Source organism: Cervus elaphus, chromosome X, assembly GCF_910594005.1.
Source record: "Cervus elaphus chromosome X, mCerEla1.1, whole genome shotgun sequence".
NCBI classification, from domain to species: Eukaryota; Metazoa; Chordata; class Mammalia; order Artiodactyla; family Cervidae; genus Cervus; species Cervus elaphus.
In genome coordinates this window covers 73,921,630-73,942,449 of record NC_057848.1, presented here as the reverse complement: position 1 = coordinate 73,942,449, position 20,820 = coordinate 73,921,630, and the positions used below count along the sequence as shown (strand labels likewise).

The window sequence follows — 20,820 nt, the reverse complement described above, 5'->3', positions numbered from 1 at the left end:
CAAGATCCCTCCCTGTTGGGGTCTAACTGCCTTAGTCCTGCCTTGCATGGGGTCTAGACTCCACACAAGACCTGCAAGTGTCCCATCCGCCATTTGGAGTTTCCCCTGCTTTCAAGAGGTCCCCAGTCTCTCTGCCAGGGTTATCAGGCAATGCGGCACGAGGTTACCCTGCCCAGGGACTACCAGGGTTCCCTCTGTTCTGAGATCTGGCTATTCTCAGTCCTCCCTCAGGGTCCTCACCTTGATTTCCAGGAGGACCTAGTCTCTGTCCTCTCCCCACCATAGTCCCTGCTCCTCACACCAAGTCCCCAGCCTCACAGAGCTGGATGTCAGGAACTCAGGACAGACCTAGTGTGTTCTTCTCACCCCGAGGGCTCCCAGGGCCGATGGCAGCGGCAGGGATCTGTGGGGTTCCATCCCTCTTATCTTGGGATCCCTAGAGTTTTCACTTGGGGTCCCTTCAGCCTTCCCTCAGAGACCTCAACTTATCTCCAGGTACGACTTCAGATTCTCTCCTCTCCCCTACTAACGCCCCAAACCTCATACCAGGAGCCCAGTCTTTCTGATATGCGGATGTCACTAAGTCATCTCTCTATACTAGGACACCAGGCTGAAATCTGGATATTAGGAAGTCAGCCCCCTATCCCAGGTCCCCAGTCTCTCTGAGACCCAGTCAGGAAATCCAGCATACGTTCATCCACCCAATGTCCTCCCAGAGCCCACTCTGCTCTGGGGTCCAGGGTCCCCTCTGTCCTTCCTCAGTGTCCTCACCTTGACTCTCAAAAGAAAGAAGATCTTTCTCACTGCCCATCTGACGCCCTGACGCTTCTAACAATTGCCTAATGTTTCTGAGATACAGATGCGGAAGTCAGAAGAGGCTGCCAAGCGCTCATCCCACCACCAGGGTGGCCCAGGGCTGACAGTAGGGTCAGGAATCTGTGGGGTTCCTTAATCCTTCCTAAGGAATCTCATCTAGAGCCCTGGCATTCTGGGGATGCCCCTTGTGTTGACCAGAGGCGGGACCCTCACATCAAGTCTCAGGGCTCACAGAGGGTGGATGAGCACATGCTGCATTTCCTGACATCTGGGTCTCAGAGAAACTGGGGACCTGGGAAAGGGGGTGTAGCCTCAGGTGAGCAGAGGGAAGATCCCCAGCTCCTCCAGGGTTTCAATTTGAGGACACTGACGGACGACTGAGTGGACCCTGGACCCAAATCAGAGGAGACCTCAGAAAAGCCTGGAGCTGCTGTTGGTCCTTGGCCGAACTGGGATACGATGAGCCCGAAGTGCATGGTCTCACTTCCTGACATCCGGGTCTCTGAGTGGGGACGTCACATATGGGGCGGGGCCTCGGGGGCCCGATTCCCAGGTCCTGCAGGGTTGAAGACCTTGAGGACCCTGAAGAGGGACTAGAGGACCCTGAACCCGTAATCAGAGGGGACCTCAGAGAAGCGAATCTCTGTTGGCAGTCCAGGGCAACCGTGGGGGCAGGATGAGTGCCACAGGCATGAGCTGTCTTCCTGACATCCGGGTCTTCAAGAGACTGGGGTCCTGCTATAAGGGGCGGGGCTTCAGTTGCGGAGAGGCGAGAATCCAGGTCGTGCGCGGAGGCAAGGTGAGGTTCCTGAAGGAGGACTGCGGGCACCCTGAGTGAGGACTGATGGAACCCCACAGATCCCCATCCCTGTAGTCGTCCCTGGGAGCCCTTGGGGTGAGAAGAGCACAGTAGGTCTGTCTGACTTCCTCACATGCGGGTCTCAGAGGGACTGGAGGCCTTGGGAAAGCGGCGGGGTGTCAAAATGGCAGAGGCGACAAACGCGAGTCCTGCCTGGAGTCCAGGCTCCATGCGAGGAAGGATTGAGGCGGTTCGACGCCAAGCTGGAGGGATCTTGGCCCTTGCAAGAGGGTCTTGGAGGGCCCAGAGTGGGGTGAGCAGGGTGAGCAGTTTCTTGACCGCTGGCTTAGGGAACTCGGGAGGTGAGGTTTTACGGGCAGAGGTGGAGGCTTCAGGTTGGCAGAGGCTGGACTCCCCAACCCCAAGGTTGGACTGAGCAAACCCCCGCCCCTGTGGCGAGTGCTTGGAGGCCAGGCAGGACGTGAGGAGGAGCTGAGGACCGAGCATCTCCCCAGCCTAGGACCCGCGCCAGGCCCTGGACAGGTGCGGCCGCATGTGGGGCCCCTCAGTGCTTTCTGTTCAGGCTTGTGTCTTGTTTTGAGTTTCCTTCTACTCCTCCAAAGGGGACCGTCCAGGTCATGCCAGGGGGAAGGTGAGCATTACAAGGTACCCACAACACAACTGGGTGTAATCCGAGTGTGCGTCCCCACCTAGCAGCACAGAAGGCCCAGGGCTGTGCCACAGTATAGCCCTTAGATGTCACCTCCATGTCTCTCACAGGAGCTCCAGGAACCGGGAGGCGAAGGCAGAGGTCTGAAGCCTGTGTCCTGAGTTCAGACAGGCAGTATCAGGAGTCAAGGTGAGAGGGTGACCTGAAGTGAACCAGAGGCTCCCTATCCCAGAACATAGCGGGGGCCCAGAAGGCCCCAATTCCTCACACTGTTTTGGACCCGGAAATCTCAGGCTGTACTGACCACACCCTGGGGAGCCACCTTCCTTCCTCCTTCGGGTAGCCAGGGGACTGGCCTCCCAGGAGGAGCTCTCCTGTGAGGTCGGAGAGAACCCCTCAAGGGGAGAGCTGTAAGTGGCCTGTGTCGTACCATCCAGGATGCATTTCTTAGCCCAGGTTGCTCACACCTCCTCTCTCCCAGAGGCCCTTGGTCCCCATCTGTACCTCTGCCTCAGTTCCGTGTCTTGTTTCACCTCAGGCATTGTGCTCGTGGTTGAGATGAGTGAGCTCAGCAAACCCGAGGAAGACCTTCAGGACCCAGGCGAGGCCCAGGGCCCTATCGAGGTGCCGCTCTTGGAGGCTGAGGTGGGGGAGTCCGCATCCCACTTGGCCTCCTACTACCCAGCATCCTCCTCTGCTCCTATGGAGGCCTTGCCCCAGGAAATTCTGGATAGGATGATAGGTAAACTGATGAAGTTCCTGCTCCTCAAGTATCGAGCCAAGGAGCTGACCTCCCAGGCGGAAATGCTGAATAAGGTCCTCAGGGATAACCAGGAGCACTTCCCGGTGGTCTTCAGGGAAGTCTCAGTGTGCCTGCAGCTGGTCTTTGGCGTGGACGTGAAAGAGGTGGACCCAGCGGAGCACATCTACATCTTGGTCCCCATCCTGGGCCTCACTTGCGATGAGATGCTGAGCGATGGGGTGGGCCTGCCCAAGGCCGGCTTCCTGGTGCTGGTCCTCAGCATGATCATGCGGTTTGGAGACCCGGCCCCTGAGGAGGCGGTCTGGGGAGCACTCAGAAGGATGGGGGTGTATGTTGGGAGTGAGCAGTGTGTCTTTGGGGAGCTCAGGGAGCTTCTGACCCAAGTGTGGGTGCGGGAAGGATACCTGCGGTACCAGCAGGTGCCTGACAGCCACCCTGTTTGCTATGAGTTCCTGTGGGGTCCCCGGGCCTATGTGGAGACCAGCAAGTGGCAAGTCATGGCATTTATGCGCAGGGTCAACCAAAGGGCTTTGAGGACCTTCCCATTCCTGTCTGCATAAGATGCGAGGGAAGAGGGATAGGGGGCCTGAGACAGAGCAGCAGCCAGGTTGTTCCTTCTCTCTGTGGTTAAAGAGGGGGTAGTCAGCTTTCTAAACTGTGAGGGCCCGGGCTAGTTGGGGGAACCAGTTTGTAGCATCTTTTGGTTCCTGTTCTCTATGATGACGAGGGGATTCATCTCTGTTTTCTTTAGAAACTTTTCAAAGTTTGGTTTCAGAGTAGGCTAAAGAAACTTCAATATCTTAGCTTTGTGAATGATATTGATCCGAGTGTATCTGATGTTACACAGTTCAAAAACAAGAGTTTTTGTAAGAGAGATGGGAAAGTCTTCCATTTTGTTTTGTGGTCCTGAACAGAATGCAATGGAATCGAAATTAGAAATGTTTTGAAAATGTGAACTTCTGTAGCAATAGTATTGTATGGAGAAGAGTTAGATAATAAAAGTAATCATAGTCAATTCATGCTTATGGCCTTCTTGTCTGTCATTCACAATAACTAAATGATCTCAGTTAGTTGAATTTTCCTGGGTTATTAAAGAAAGTAGCAGACAATCTGAGAGCCCTGCTCATTGGCTCAGTTATTCCAAAGACGTGTACAGATTCTCTGCTCCGTGAAAGGCCATGTTAACAGTGGGGACACTAGGAGTAGCAGGACACCCCCACACTTACAGCAATGGTCGAGGAGCCACAGTCACCTGAGGTCTGTCTTGGGGGTGAGGGGAATCTCTGAAACGCATCATTGCTGTGAGGTGTCCTTTTGCTTCTTGGATAAACCCCAGAGAGATCTCTTTCTAGGGCAGGCAGGAAGGGGTCCAGGCTCTTGCCCCATAGCTGTTGACCACAGGGATGAAATAGGTGTGTTCTGTCCACCATCTGCTAGGAATCCTAGAGAAATGTGAATCTTGCTCTTTGATATATGCCCAGTAATCCCTGTACTAGCCCTCCTGTCTCTGCCTTGGGAAGCTGATTAACAAGTACATTGAAACAACAGTTTCTTTGGTCATCTGGACTTTATGATTTTCACTTGTGCGCATGCTCTAGATTTCATTTGGATGAAATGAGTGAAGAGAAGCTGCAAAAGTGGACAGGACCTGCTGTGTGACTAGAATCCTGGGATCTTTGAGTGAGCTGTGCCCAGCTGGAGACACTGCTCTCCACCCCGAAACACACACAGACACTGAAATTGATATACATTCTCCAGGAGGAAAACACAGAACAGCAATTCTGAGTGGTTTTCTATTCCATTTCTAATTAAGCTGCCAATTCTCTGAGGTGTCCTGAAAACCAAACAGTTTCCAGAGGGGAGAGGGACAGAGTCTGAGATCCGAAGAGCATGAGAAATAAGTACTAGCCAGTAAAGATGCAACATCTGCCAGCATCCCTGGGTTCGGGTGGGTTCAGAAGTGTGGAGGCAGCAGAGACCCAGGTTAAGGCTGTGCCTGGCAGCAAAAGGCAGGAGCGACTTCCGGGCCTAAGGAGGTGGTGAGGTCACTGCAGTGGGGGTGTGGATGGGTGCAGGGGGCTAAAGGGGCAGCTATCCATGCTGAGTGCCAGAGAAAAAGGGGAACAGGTGATGTGATTCTGGTCACATATATGGCAGCTGCCAGATAGTCAGTGGATGCTTGGAAAAGCCCCGTGGCCTCAGTTCTTCTCCTGTGAAGCCAGCCGGTTTGAGGAGCCCACGTGTTGGGCTGCACTATTCGCCTGAGGGATGGGATGCAGCTGCCAGGTCCTGGCAGTCATGGCCTCTGTGATGTCGGGACAGGAATCTGTCACAGTGTTGCCCCAAGAGTGTCCTCCACTCTCCACTGTAGGAAGGGGTCGGCTACTTTGTGGTCCAGGGCTTGTCTGAGAATGTGCACCTCAATAGGATGTGGGATACCTAATCAGCCAAATAGGATGTTTCACAAATAAAACTAAGAAACTTTGCTACTTAGACCATAGTGGACCATAATGTTAGTAGCTCAGTCGTGTCGGACTGTTTGCCACTCCATGGACTGCAGTCTTCCGATCCCCTCTGTCCATGGAATTCTCCAGGTAAGAATACTGGAGTGGGTTGCCATGCCCTTCTTCAGGTGGTCTCCCTGACCCATGAATCGATCCCATGTCTCCCACAGTGTAAGCGGAATCTTCATCATTTGAGCTCCTGGGCAAGCCCCATTTCCATAGAAAACCTGTTAAATTTGGGTATGAAGGAGTGTTCCAACAGGACCCAAGCTGCTCCAGGAAATAGAAGCAAGAGCCACTCTTTGCCTCTGCCCTAGCTGGTCTTCCATCCAAAACAGTACTTTCCTTTCTTGCAGCCCCAACTAAGGTCAAGTCCTTGATTACAATGGCCAATTACAATCAAGATAATAGAAAGCTATTTAAGACCGTGGGTTCTGGATCTCCGGGACCAGGAAAGAAAGGGTAGTTCCATGCATTTCTTGGGCACCACTTCAAGGGAGTGCGACCAAAGTTCTGCAGGATTCCTAGCAGATGTGGGGTAGAAAACACCTCCTTTGCCCCTGTGATCAACAGCAATGCGACAAGAGTCAGGACCCCTTCCTTCCTGCCCCAGAAAGAGATCTGTCTGGGCTTTGTCCGAGATGCAAAAGGCCACCTTACAGCCATGATCCATTTCAGAATTTGCCATCTCCGCGAAGAAACACTGTCTGCAAGTCTGAGGGCTGCTACCAGCCTGCCTCACCTCGACCACCTCCCACAGAAGGAACCCAGGGTCCTAAAGCCCCAAACCACCTTGGCTCAGGCACTGAAACTCGAGTGCTCCTCCTGGAGCTCCACCGCCCTACCTCGTGTTGCCTTGTTCAGTGCGACTAGGGGAGGTCTCTCCACCTTCCTTGTGTGACTGCGGCTCCTAGAACTTTGCTCTAGGTGCGGGGGTGTCCTGCTTCTCCTAGTGTCCCCACTCCTAACACCGCCTTTCCTGGAGAAGATACTCTGTAAAGGTCTTCAGAATATATGAGCTAGTGAACAGGGGCCTCAGATTTATTGCCAGCTGCTTCCTTAAATAACCCAGACAAACCCAAATAAAGATAATTTAGTTTTTGAGAATGACACACAAGAAGGACAGATGGATGAATTCATTGCAATTACTTTTATCGCATAATTCTTGCCGCATCAATATTAGTGCTTCCCTGGTGGCTCAGACGGTAAAGTGTCTGTCTACATTGGGAGACCCGTGTTCCATCCCTGGGTCATGATGATCCCCTGGAGAAAGAAATGACAGCCCACCCAAGTACTCTTGCCTGGAAAATCCCATGGACTGAGGAGCCTTGTTGGCCACAGTCCATGGGGTCGCGAAGAGTCGGACAGGACTGAGCGACTCCACCACTCCACCACAAGCTCACATTTCCGAAACGGATCTAATTCCATTTCCACTGTGTCCCATTCAGGGTCACAAAACAAAATGGAAGAGTTTCCAATCTCTCACAAAACAGCAAAACTCTTGTTCTTGAACTGTGTAAGCACAAACACATATTGATCAACCTCATTCTCCAAGCTAAGACACTGAACTTTATTTAGCCTTTTGCAAAAACAGTCAAAGCTTGAAGATTTTCTAAGGAAAACAGATGAATCTCCATGTCATTGTAGAGAACAGGAGCCCACAGATGCTGTGCACTGGTTCCCCCAACTGGCCCGGGCCCTCACTTCTGAGAAGGTGACTACTCCCTCTTCAGTCACAGAGGGAAGGATTACCCTGGCTGCTGCTCTGGCTCAGGCCCCCTATTCCTCCTCCCTCGCAGCCTCTGCAGACAGGAGTGGGGAGGCCCTCAAAGCCCTCTGTTAGACCCTGAGCACAGACACCGTGACTTGCCACTTGCTGGTCTCCACATAGGCCAGGGCGCCCCACAGGAACTCATAGCGAGCAGGGTGGCTGTCAGGCACCTGCTGGTATTCCAGGTATCCCTCCCGCAGCCACACTTGGGTCAGCAGCTCCCTGAGCTCCCCAAAGAGACAGGGCTCACTCCCAACACACACCCCCGTCCTGCTGAGTACTCCCAAGACTGCTTCCTCAGGGGTCAGGTCTTCACTCTGCATGATCAGGTTGAGGAGCAGCACCAGGATGCCAGCCTTGGGCAGGGTGTGCCCACTGCTCAGCATCACATTGCAGGTGAGGCCCAGGGTAGGGACCATGATGTAGATGTGCTCCCTGGGGTCCAACTGCTTTACCTCCAGGCCAACGACAACCTGTAGGCACTCTGCAGCTTGACTGAAGACCACTAGGACATGCTCCTGGTTATTCCTGAGGACCTTCTTCAGCATTTCCGCCTGGGATGTCAGATGTTTGGCCAGATACTACAGGAGCAAGAACTTCATCAAGTTAGCCACTATCTCATTCAGAGCTTCATGGGGCAAGGCCTCCACAAGGGTGGAGCAGGAGACTGTGGGGGAGGAGGCTGAGGGTGATACAGCCTCCCCCGCTCAGCCCCAGAGAGCTGCACTTCCACAGGACCCTGGCCTCACCTGGGTCCTGAAGGTCTTCCTCGAGCTTGCTCAGCTCAGTCATCTTGACCATGAGCGTGATGCCTGGGATCAAACTACAGAGTGAGGCAGGAGTGAGGCATGGGGGCAAATGGGACAGATGAGGACCATGGGCCTGGATGGTGGATAGACGGGCTGTGAATGGCCTCACCTGAGAACCGCACCCTGGTTGGCCACAGGCCACTTGCAGGTCTCCACTTGAAAAGTGCTCTCAGACCTCACAGGGAAATGCCTCTGGAGTGGCCAGTCCCCTGGCTACCTGAAGAAGGAAGTGAGGTGGCTCCCCAGGGTGTGGTCAGCACAGCCCGAGATTTCTGGGACTGACAAGGTAAGGGGATTAGGCCCTTGTGGGGTCCCCTCTGTTCTGGGATGGGCAGCACTTGGTGTCCACTCAGGGCACCCTCATCACCTTGACTCCTGGCATTGCCTGGACCTCCTCTGTTCACTGACCTCAGGACACGGGCCTCAGATGTCTGCCTTCGCCTACTGCTTCCTACAGCTCCTGTGAGAAATGGAGGGGCACCTCAGTGGTATCCCGTGGCACAGCCCTTAGCATTCTCTGACAGTACAAGGTGTGCACACTGTGAGGGTCCCTCAGTTGTGTGGTGAGAGGTCCCTTCAGAGCTCCCCTTTAGTGCTTACATTTCCCCTGGCACAACCTGGTCCCTCCCCTCTGGGGGCCTGGAGGGAAACGCAGAACAAGACCCGAGACTGGAAAGAAAGCGCTGAGGGGCCCCACATGCGGCCGCACCTGCCCAAGGTCTCCTGTGGGGCCTAGGCCAGGGAGGTGTTCGGTCCTCAGCTCCTCCTCATGTCCTGCCTTCCCTCCCAGCACTGACCACAGGGGCGGGGGTCTGCTCAGTCCTCCATTGCGGTTGAGGAGTCCAGCCTCTGCCAACCGGAAGCCTTCGGCTGTTCCTGAAATACCTCACCTCGCGAGGTCCCTAAGCCAGAGTTCAAGAAACTGCTCACCCCACTCTGCACCCTCCAAGACCCCCTTGCAAGGGCCAAGATCCCTCCCTGTTGGGGTCTAACTGCCTTAGTCCTGCCTTGCATGGGGTCTAGACTCCACACAAGACCTGCAAGTGTCCCATCCGCCATTTGGAGTTTCCCCTGCTTTCAAGAGGTCCCCAGTCTCTCTGCCAGGGTCATCAGGCAATGCGGCACGAGGTTACCCTGCCCAGGGACTACCAGGGTTCCCTCTGTTCTGAGATCTGGCTATTCTCAGTCCTCCCTCAGGGTCCTCACCTTGATTTCCAGGAGGACCTAGTCTCTGTCCTCTCCCCACCATAGTCCCTGCTCCTCACACCAAGTCCCCAGCCTCACAGAGCTGGATGTCAGGAACTCAGGACAGACCTAGTGTGTTCTTCTCACCCCGAGGGCTCCCAGGGCCGATGGCAGCGGCAGGGATCTGTGGGGTTCCATCCCTCTTATCTTGGGATCCCTAGAGTTTTCACTTGGGGTCCCTTCAGCCTTCCCTCAGAGACCTCAACTTATCTCCAGGTACGACTTCAGATTCTCTCCTCTCCCCTACTAACGCCCCAAACCTCATACCAGGAGCCCAGTCTTTCTGATATGCGGATGTCACTAAGTCATCTCTCTATACTAGGACACCAGGCTGAAATCTGGATATTAGGAAGTCAGCCCCCTATCCCAGGTCCCCAGTCTCTCTGAGACCCAGTCAGGAAATCCAGCATACGTTCATCCACCCAATGTCCTCCCAGAGCCCACTCTGCTCTGGGGTCCAGGGTCCCCTCTGTCCTTCCTCAGTGTCCTCACCTTGACTCTCAAAAGAAAGAAGATCTTTCTCACTGCCCATCTGACGCCCTGACGCTTCTAACAATTGCCTAATGTTTCTGAGATACAGATGCGGAAGTCAGAAGAGGCTGCCAAGCGCTCATCCCACCACCAGGGTGGCCCAGGGCTGACAGTAGGGTCAGGAATCTGTGGGGTTCCTTAATCCTTCCTAAGGAATCTCATCTAGAGCCCTGGCATTCTGGGGATGCCCCTTGTGTTGACCAGAGGCGGGACCCTCACATCAAGTCTCAGGGCTCACAGAGGGTGGATGAGCACATGCTGCATTTCCTGACATCTGGGTCTCAGAGAAACTGGGGACCTGGGAAAGGGGGTGTAGCCTCAGGTGAGCAGAGGGAAGATCCCCAGCTCCTCCAGGGTTTCAATTTGAGGACACTGACGGACGACTGAGTGGACCCTGGACCCAAATCAGAGGAGACCTCAGAAAAGCCTGGAGCTGCTGTTGGTCCTTGGCCGAACTGGGATACGATGAGCCCGAAGTGCATGGTCTCACTTCCTGACATCCGGGTCTCTGAGTGGGGACGTCACATATGGGGCGGGGCCTCGGGGGCCCGATTCCCAGGTCCTGCAGGGTTGAAGACCTTGAGGACCCTGAAGAGGGACTAGAGGACCCTGAACCCGTAATCAGAGGGGACCTCAGAGAAGCGAATCTCTGTTGGCAGTCCAGGGCAACCGTGGGGGCAGGATGAGTGCCACAGGCATGAGCTGTCTTCCTGACATCCGGGTCTTCAAGAGACTGGGGTCCTGCTATAAGGGGCGGGGCTTCAGTTGCGGAGAGGCGAGAATCCAGGTCGTGCGCGGAGGCAAGGTGAGGTTCCTGAAGGAGGACTGCGGGCACCCTGAGTGAGGACTGATGGAACCCCACAGATCCCCATCCCTGTAGTCGTCCCTGGGAGCCCTTGGGGTGAGAAGAGCACAGTAGGTCTGTCTGACTTCCTCACATGCGGGTCTCAGAGGGACTGGAGGCCTTGGGAAAGCGGCGGGGTGTCAAAATGGCAGAGGCGACAAACGCGAGTCCTGCCTGGAGTCCAGGCTCCATGCGAGGAAGGATTGAGACGGTTCGACGCCAAGCTGGAGGGATCTTGGCCCTTGCAAGAGGGTCTTGGAGGGCCCAGAGTGGGGTGAGCAGGGTGAGCAGTTTCTTGACCGCTGGCTTAGGGAACTCGGGGGGTGAGGTTTTACGGGCAGAGGTGGAGGCTTCAGGTTGGCAGAGGCTGGACTCCCCAACCCCAAGGTTGGACTGAGCAAACCCCCGCCCCTGTGGCGAGTGCTTGGAGGCCAGGCAGGACGTGAGGAGGAGCTGAGGACCGAGCATCTCCCCAGCCTAGGACCCGCGCCAGGCCCTGGACAGGTGCGGCCGCATGTGGGGCCCCTCAGTGCTTTCTGTTCAGGCTTTTGTCTTTTTTTGAGTTTCCGTCTACTCCTCCAAAGGGGACTGTCCAGGTCATGCCAGGGGAAAGGTGAGCATTACAAGGTACCCACAACACACCTGGGTGTAATCCGAGTGTGCGTCCCCACCTAGCAGTAGAGAAGGCCCAGGGCTGTGCCACAGTATAGCCCTTAGATGTCACCTCCATTTCTCTCACAGGAGCTCCAGGAACCGGGAGGCGAAGGCAGAGGTCTGAAGCCTGTGTCCTGAGTTCAGACAGGCAGTATCAGGATTCAAGGTGAGAGGGTGACCTGAAGTGAACCAGAGGCTCCCTATCCCAGAACATAGGGGGGACCCAGAAGGCCCCAATTCCTCACACTGTTTTGGACCCGGATATCTCGGGCTGTACTGACCACACCCTGGGGAGCCACCTTCCTTCCTCCTTCGGGTAGCCAGGGGACTGGCCTCCCAGCAGGAGCTCTCCTGTGAGGTTGGAGAGAACTCCTCAAGGGAGAGCTGTAAGTGGCCTGTGTCGTACCATCCAGGATGCATTTCTTAGCCCAGGTTGCTCACACCTCCTCTCTCCCAGAGGCCCTTGGTCCCCATCTGTACCTCTGCCTCACTTCCGTGTCTTGTTTCACCTCAGGCATTGTGCTCGTGGTTGAGATGAGTGAGCTCAGCAAACCCGAGGAAGACCTTCAGGACCCAGGCGAGGCCCAGGGCCCTATCGAGGTGCCGCTCTTGGAGGCTGAGGTGGGGGAGTCCGCATCCCACTTGGCCTCCTACTACCCAGCATCCTCCTCTGCTCCTATGGAGGCCTTGCCCCAGGAAATTCTGGATAGGATGATAGGTAAACTGATGAAGTTCCTGCTCCTCAAGTATCGAGCCAAGGAGCTGACCTCCCAGGCGGAAATGCTGAATAAGGTCCTCAGGGATAACCAGGAGCACTTCCCGGTGGTCTTCAGGGAAGTCTCAGAGTGCCTGCAGCTGGTCTTTGGCGTGGACGTGAAAGAGGTGGACCCAGCGGAGGACATCTACATCTTGGTCCCCATCCTGGGCCTCACTTGCGATGAGATGCTGAGCGATGGGGTGGGCCTGCCCAAGGCCGGCTTCCTGGTGCTGGTCCTCAGCATGATCATGTGGTTTGGAGACCCGGCCCCTGAGGAGGCGGTCTGGGGAGCACTCAGCAGGATGGTGATGTATGTTGGGAGTGAGCAGTGTGTCTTTGGGGAGCTCAGGGAGCTTCTGACCCAAGTGTGGGTGCGGGAAGGATACCTGCGGTACCCGCAGGTGCCTGACAGCCACCCTGTGTGCTATGAGTTCCTGTGGGGTCCCCGGGCCTATGTGGAGACCAGCAAGTGGCAAGTCATGGCATTTATGCGCAGGGTCAACCAAAGGGCTTTGAGGACCTTCCCATTCCTGTCTGCATAAGATGCGAGGGAGGAGGAATAGGGGGCCTGAGACAGAGCAGCAGCCAGGTTGTTCCTTCTCTCTGTGGTTAAAGAGGGGGTAGTCAGCTTTCTAAACTGTGAGGGCCCGGGCTAGTTGGGGGAACCAGTTTGTAGCATCTTTTGGTTCCTGTTCTCTATGATGACGAGGGGATTCATCTCTGTTTTCTTTAGAAACTTTTCAAAGTTTGGTTTCAGAGTAGGCTAAAGAAACTTCAATATCTTAGCTTTGTGAATGATATTGATCCGAGTGTATCTGATGTTACACAGTTCAAAAACAAGAGTTTTTGTAAGAGAGATGGGAAAGTCTTCCATTTTGTTTTGTGGTCCTGAACAGAATGCAATGGAATCTAAATTAGAAATGTTTTGAAAATGTGAACTTCTGTAGCAATAGTATTGTATGGAGAAGAGTTAGATACTAAAAGTAATCATTGTCAGTTCATGCTTATGGCCTTCTTGTCTGTCATTCACAATAACTAAATGATCTCAGTTAATTGAATTTTCCTGGGTTATTAAAGAAAGTAGCAGACAATCTGAGAGCCCTGCTCATTGGCTCAGTTATTCCAAAGACGTGTACAGATTCTCTGCTCCGTGAAAGGCCATGTTAACAGTGGGGACACTAGGAGTAGCAGGACACCCCCACACTTACAGCAATGGTCGAGGAGCCACAGTCACATGAGGTCTGTCTTGGGGGTGAGGGGAATCTCTGAAACGCATCATTGCTTTGAGGTGTCCTTTTGCTTCTTGGATAAACCCCAGAGAGATCTCTTTCTAGGGCAGGCAGGAAGGGGTCCAGGCTCTTGCCCCATAGCTGTTGACCACAGAGAAGAAATAGGTGTGTTCTATCCACCATCTGCTAGGAATCCTAGAGAAATGTGAATCTTGCTCTTTGATACATGCCCAGTAATCCCTGTACTAGCCCTCCTGTCTCTGCCTTGGGAAGCTGATTAACAAGTACATTGAAATAACAGTTTCTTTGGTCATCTGGACTTTATGATTTTCACTTGTGCGCATGCTCTAGATTTCATTTGGATGAAATGAGTGAAGAGAAGCTGCAAAAGTGGACAGGACCTGCTGTGTGACTAGAATCCTGGGATCTTTGAGTGAGCTGTGCCCAGCTGGAGACACTGCTCTCCACCCCGAAACACACACAGACACTGAAATTGATATACATTCTCCAGGAGGAAAACACAGAACAGCAATTCTGAGTGGTTTTCTATTCCATTTCTAATTAAGCTGCCAATTCTCTGAGGTGTCCTGAAAACCAAACAGTTTCCAGAGGGGAGAGGGACAGAGTCTGAGATCCGAAGAGCATGAGAAATAAGTACTAGCCAGTAAAGATGCAACATCTGCAAGCATCCCTGGGTTCGGGTGGGTTCAGAAGTGTGGAGGCAGCAGAGACCCAGGTTAAGGCTGTGCCTGGCAGCAAAAGGCAGGAGCGACTTCCGGGCCTAAGGAGGTGGTGAGGTCACTGCAGTGGGGGTGTGGATGGGTGCAGGGGGCTAAAGGGGCAGCTATCCATGCTGAGTGCCAGAGAAAAAGGGGAACAGGTGATGTGATTCTGGTCACATATATGGCAGCTGCCAGATAGTCAGTGGATGCTTGGAAAAGCCCCGTGGCCTCAGTTCTTCTCCTGTGAAGCCAGCCGGTTTGAGGAGCCCACGTGTTGGGCTGCACTATTCGCCTGAGGGATGGGGTGCAGCTGCCAGGGCCTGGCGGTCATGGCCTCTGTGATGTCGGGACAGGAATCTGTCACAGTGTTGCCCCAAGAGTGTCCTCCACTCTCCACTGTAGGAAGGGGTCGGCTACTTTGTGGTCCAGGGCTTGTCTGAGAATGTGCACCTCAATAGGATGTGGGATACCTAATCAGCCAAATAGGATGTTTCACAAATAAAACTAAGAAAATTTGCTACTTAGACCATAGTGGACCATAATGTTAGTAGCTCAGTCGTGTCGGACTGTTTGCCACTCCATGGACTGTAGTCTTCCGATCTCCTCTGTCCATGGAATTCTCCAGGCAAGAATACTGGAGTGGGTTGCCATGCCCTTCTTCAGGTGATCTCCCTGACCCATGAATCGATCCCATGTCTCCCACAGTGTAAGCGGAATCTTCATCATTTGAGCTCCTGGGCAAGCCCCATTTCCATAGAAAACCTGTTAAATTTGGGTATGAAGGAGTGTTCCAACAGGACCCAAGCTGCTCCAGGAAATAGAAGCAAGAGCCACTCTTTGCCTCTGCCCTAGCTGGTCTTCCATCCAAAACAGTACTTTCCTTTCTTGCAGCCCCAACTAAGGTCAAGTCCTTGATTACAATGGCCAATTACAATCAAGATAATAGAAAGCTATTTAAGACCGTGGGTTCTGGATCTCCGGGACCAGGAAAGAAAGGGTAGTTCCATGCATTTCTTGGGCACCACTTCAAGGGATTGCGACCAAAGTTCTGCAGGATTCCTAGCAGATGTGGGGTAGAAAACACCTCCTTTGCCCCTGTGATCAACAGCAATGCGACAAGAGTCAGGACCCCTTCCTTCCTGCCCCAGAAAGAGATCTGTCTGGGCTTTGTCCGAGATGCAAAAGGCCACCTTACAGCCATGATCCATTTCAGAATTTGCCATCTCCGCGAAGAAACACTGTCTGCAAGTCTGAGGGCTGCTACCAGCCTGCCTCACCTCGACCACCTCCCACAGAAGGAACCCAGGGTCCTAAAGCCCCAAACCACCTTGGCTCAGGCACTGAAACTCGAGTGCTCCTCCTGGAGCTCCACCGCCCTACCTCGTGTTGCCTTGTTCAGTGCGACTAGGGGAGGTCTCTCCACCTTCCTTGTGTGACTGCGGCTCCTAGAACTTTGCTCTAGGTGCGGGGGTGTCCTGCTTCTCCTAGTGTCCCCACTCCTAACACCGCCTTTCCTGGAGAAGATACTCTGTAAAGGTCTTCAGAATATATGAGCTAGTGAACAGGGGCCTCAGATTTATTGCCAGCTGCTTCCTTAAATAACCCAGACAAACCCAAATAAAGATAATTTAGTTTTTGAGAATGACACACAAGAAGGACAGATGGATGAATTCATTGCAATTACTTTTATCGCATAATTCTTGCCGCATCAATATTAGTGCTTCCCTGGTGGCTCAGACGGTAAAGTGTCTGTCTACATTGGGAGACCCGTGTTCCATCCCTGGGTCATGATGATCCCCTGGAGAAAGAAATGACAGCCCACCCAAGTACTCTTGCCTGGAAAATCCCATGGACTGAGGAGCCTTGTTGGCCACAGTCCATGGGGTCGCGAAGAGTCGGACAGGACTGAGCGACTCCACCACTCCACCACAAGCTCACATTTCCGAAACGGATCTAATTCCATTTCCACTGTGTCCCATTCAGGGTCACAAAACAAAATGGAAGAGTTTCCAATCTCTCACAAAACAGCAAAACTCTTGTTCTTGAACGGTGTAAGCACAAACACATATTGATCAACCTCATTCTCCAAGCTAAGACACTGAACTTTATTTAGCCTTTTGCAAAAACAGTCAAAGCTTGAAGATTTTCTAAGGAAAACAGATGAATCTCCATGTCATTGTAGAGAACAGGAGCCCACAGATGCTGTGCACTGGTTCCCCCAACTGGCCCGGGCCCTCACTTCTGAGAAGGTGACTACTCCCTCTTCAATCACAGAGGGAAGGATTACCCTGGCTGCTGCTCTGGCTCAGGCCCCCTATTCCTCCTCCCTCGCAGCCTCTGCAGACAGGAGTGGGGAGGCCCTCAAAGCCCTCTGTTAGACCCTGAGCACAGACACCGTGACTTGCCACTTGCTGGTCTCCACATAGGCCAGGGCGCCCCACAGGAACTCATAGCGAGCAGGGTGGCTGTCAGGCACCTGCTGGTATTCCAGGTATGCCTCCCGCAGCCACACTTGGGTCAGCAGCTCCCTGAGCTCGCCAAAGAGACAGGGCTCACTCCCAACACACACCCCCGTCCTGCTGAGTACTCCCAAGACTGCTTCCTCAGGGGTCAGGTCTTCACTCTGCATGATCCGGTTGAGGAGCAGCACCAGGATGCCAGCCTTGGGCAGGGTCTGCCCACTGCTCAGCATCACATTGCAGGTGAGGCCCAGGGTAGGGACCATGATGTAGATGTGCTCCCTGGGGTCCAACTGCTTTACCTCCAGGCCAACGACAACCTGTAGGCACTCTGCAGCTTGACTGAAGACCACTAGGACATGCTCCTGGTTATTCCTGAGGACCTTCTTCAGCATTTCCGCCTGGGATGTCAGATGTTTGGCCAGATACTACAGGAGCAAGAAGTTCATCAAGTTAGCCACTATCTCATTCAGAGCTTCATGGGGCAAGGCCTCCACAAGGGTGGAGCAGGAGACTGTGGGGGAGGAGGCTGAGGGTGATACAGCCTCCCCCGCTCAGCCCCAGAGAGCTGCACTTCCACAGGACCCTGGCCTCACCTGGGTCCTGAAGGTCTTCCTCGAGCTTGCTCAGCTCAGTCATCTTGACCATGAGCGTGATGCCTGGGATCAAACTACAGAGTGAGGCAGGAGTGAGGCATGGGGGCAAATGGGACAGATGAGGACCATGGGCCTGGATGGTGGATAGACGGGCTGTGAATGGCCTCACCTGAGAACCGCACCCTGGTTGGCCACAGGCCACTTGCAGGTCTCCTCTTGAAAAGTGCTCTCAGACCACACAGGGACATGCCTCTGGAGTGGCCAGTCCCCTGGCTACCTGAAGAAGGAAGTGAGGTGGCTCCCCAGGGTGTGGTCAGCACAGCCCGAGATTTCTGGGACTGACAAGGTAAGGGGATTAGGCCCTTGTGGGGTCCCCTCTGTTCTGGGATGGGCAGCACTTGGTGTCCACTCAGGGCACCCTCATCACCTTGACTCCTGGCATTGCCTGGACCTCCTCTGTTCACTGACCTCAGGACACGGGCCTCAGATGTCTGCCTTCGCCTACTGCTTCCTACAGCTCCTGTGAGAAATGGAGGGGCACCTCAGTGGTATCCCGTGGCACAGCCCTTAGCATTCTCTGACAGTAAAAAAGGGTGCACACTGTGAGGGTCCCTCAGTTATGTGGTTAGAGGTCCCTTCAGAGCTCCCCTTTAGTGCTTACACACCCTGGCACAACCTGGTCCCTCCCCTCTGGGGGCCTGGAGGGAAACACAGAACAAGACCCGAGACTGGAAAGAAAGCGCTGAGGGACCCCACATGCGGCTGCACCTGCCCAAGGTCTCCTGTGGGGCCTAGGCCAGGGAGGTGTTCGGTCCTCAGCTCCTCCTCATGTCCTGCCTTCCCTCCCAGCACTGACCACAGGGGCGGGGGTCTGCTCAGTCCTCCATTGCGGTTGAGGAGTCCAGCCTCTGCCAACCGGAAGCCTTCGGCTGTTCCTGAAATACCTCACGTCCCGAGGTCCCTAAGCCAGAGTTCAAGAAACTGCTCACCCCACTCTGCACCCTCCAAGACCCCCTTGCAAGGGCCAAGATCCCTCCCTGTTGGGGTCTAACTGCCTTAGTCCTGCCTTGCATGGGGTCTAGACTCCACACAAGACCTGCAAGTGTCCCATCCGCCATTTGGAGTTTCCCCTGCTTTCAAGAGGTCCCCAGTCTCTCTGCCAGGGTTATCAGGCAATGCGGCACGAGGTTACCCTGCCCAGGGACTACCAGGGTTCCCTCTGTTCTGAGATCTGGCTACCCTCAGTCCTCCCTCAGGGTCCTCACCTTGATTTCCAGGAGGACCTAGTCTCTGTCCTCTCCCCACCATAGTCCCTGCTCCTCACACCAAGTCCCCAGCCTCACAGAGCTGGATGTCAGGAACTCAGGACAGACCTAGTGTGTTCTTCTCACCCCGAGGGCTCACAGGGCCGATGGCAGGGGCAGGGATCTGTGGGGTTCCATCCCTCTTATCTTGGGATCCCTAGAGTTTTCACTTGGGGTCCCTTCAGCCTTCCCTCAGAGACCTCAACTTATCTCCAGGTACGACTTCAGATTCTCTCCTCTCCCCTACTAACGCCCCAAACCTCATACCAGGAGCCCAGTCTTTCTGATATGCGGATGTCAGTAAGTCATCTCTCTATACTAGGACACCAGGCTGAAATCTGGATATTAGGAAGTCAGCCCCCTATCCCAGGTCCCCAGTCTCTCTGAGACCCAGTCAGGAAATCCAGCATACGTTCATCCACCCAATGTCCTCCCAGAGCCCACTCTGCTCTGGGGTCCAGGGTCCCCTCTGTTCTTCCTCAGTGTCCTCACCTTGACTCTCAAAAGAAAGAAGATCTTTCTCACTGCCCATCTGACGCCCTGACGCTTCTAACAATTGCCTAATGTTTCTGAGATACAGATGCGGAAGTCAGAAGAGGCTGCCAAGCGCTCATCCCACCACCAGGGTGGCCCAGGGCTGACAGTAGGGTCAGGAATCTGTGGGGTTCCTTAATCCTTCCTAAGGAATCTCATCTAGAGCCCTGGCATTCTGGGGATGCCCCTTGTGTTGACCAGAGGCGGGACCCTCACATCAAGTCTCAGGGCTCACAGAGGGTGGATGAGCACATGCTGCATTTCCTGACATCTGGGTCTCAGAGAAACTGGGGACCTGGGAAAGGGGGTGTAGCCTCAGGTGAGCAGAGGGAAGATCCCCAGCTCCTCCAGGGTTTCAATTTGAGGACACTGACGGACGACTGAGTGGACCCTGGACCCAAATCAGAGGAGACCTCAGAAAAGCCTGGAGCTGCTGTTGGTCCTTGGCCGAACTGGGATACGATGAGCCCGAAGTGCATGGTCTCACTTCCTGACATCCGGGTCTCTGAGTGGGGACGTCACATATGGGGCGGGGCCTCGGGGGCCCGATTCCCAGGTCCTGCAGGGTTGAAGACCTTGAGGACCCTGAAGAGGGACTAGAGGACCCTGGACCCGTAATCAGAGGGGACCTCAGAGAAGCGAATCTCTGTTGGCAGTCCAGGGCAACCGTGGGGGCAGGATGAGTGCCACAGGCATGAGCTGTCTTCCTGACATCCGGGTCTTCAAGAGACTGGGGTCCTGCTATAAGGGGCGGGGCTTCAGTTGCGGAGAGGCGAGAATCCAGGTCGTGCGCGGAGGCAAGGTGAGGTTCCTGAAGGAGGACTGCGGGCACCCTGAGTGAGGACTGATGGAACCCCACAGATCCCCATCCCTGTAGTCGTCCCTGGGAGCCCTTGGGGTGAGAAGAGCACAGTAGGTCTGTCTGACTTCCTCACATGCGGGTCTCAGAGGGACTGGAGGCCTTGGGAAAGCGGCGGGGTGTCAAAATGGCAGAGGCGACAAACGCGAGTCCTGCCTGGAGTCCAGGCTCCATGCGAGGAAGGATTGAGGCGGTTCGACGCCAAGCTGGAGGGATCTTGGCCCTTGCAAGAGGGTCTTGGAGGGCCCAGAGTGGGGTGAGCAGGGTGAGCAGTTTCTTGACCGCTGGCTTAGGGAACTCGGGAGGTGAGGTTTTACGGGCAGAGGTGGAGGCTTCAGGTTGGCAGAGGCTGGACTCCCCAACCCCAAGGTTGGACTGAGCAAACCCCCGCCCCTGTGGCGAGTGCTTGGAGGCCAGGCAGGACGTGAGGAGGAGCTGAGGACCGAGCATCTCCCCAGCCTAGGACCCGCGCCAGGCCCTGGACAGGTGCGGCCGCATGTGGGGCCCCTCAGTGCTTTCTGTTCAGGCTTGTGTCTTGTTTTGAGTTTCCTTCTACTCCTCCAAAGGGGACCGTCCAGGTCATGCCAGGGGAAAGGTGAGCATTACAAGGTACCCACAACACACCTGGGTGTAATCCGAGTGTGCGTCCCCACCTAGCAGCACAGAAGGCCCAGGGCTGTGCCACAGTATAGCCCTTAGATGTCACCTCCATGTCTCTCACAGGAGCACCAGGAACCGGGAGGCGAAGGCAGAGGTCTGAAGCCTGTGTCCTGAGTTCAGACAGGCAGTATCAGGAGTCAAGGTGAGAGGGTGACCTGAAGTGAACCAGAGGCTCCCTATCCCAGAACATAGCGGGGGCCCAGAAGGCCCCAATTCCTCACACTGTTTTGGACCCAGAAATCTCAGGCTGTACTGACCACACCCTGGGGAACCACCTTCCTTCCTCCTTCGGGT

General features: G+C 54.6%; 3 protein-coding genes and 1 pseudogene across 3 annotated transcripts in view; all 4 read left to right on the top strand.

The window, feature by feature from the left end:
* Nucleotides 1-20,820, top strand: part of LOC122689847 (melanoma-associated antigen 10-like) — a 596,047-nt gene that overhangs the window by 419,707 nt on the left and 155,520 nt on the right. Inside the window, exon 2 of the mRNA XM_043896617.1 lies at nucleotides 20,590-20,668. The gene's annotated coding sequence lies outside the window, so the exon portion shown is untranslated. The remainder of the gene's footprint in view (nucleotides 1-20,589; nucleotides 20,669-20,820) is intronic.
* LOC122689845 overlaps nucleotides 1-20,820 on the top strand; it is a 587,451-nt pseudogene that overhangs the window by 472,513 nt on the left and 94,118 nt on the right.
* Nucleotides 2,132-20,820, top strand: part of LOC122689843 (melanoma-associated antigen 10-like) — a 335,391-nt gene continuing 316,702 nt past the window's right edge. The window contains exon 1 of the mRNA XM_043896612.1: nucleotides 2,132-2,267. The gene's annotated coding sequence lies outside the window, so the exon portion shown is untranslated. The remainder of the gene's footprint in view (nucleotides 2,268-20,820) is intronic.
* LOC122689850 (melanoma-associated antigen 8-like) lies at nucleotides 2,844-3,752 on the top strand. The gene has a single exon (XM_043896628.1). It carries the CDS (start codon nucleotides 2,844-2,846, stop codon nucleotides 3,606-3,608), a length of 765 nt encoding a protein of 254 aa, XP_043752563.1. The 3' UTR covers nucleotides 3,609-3,752.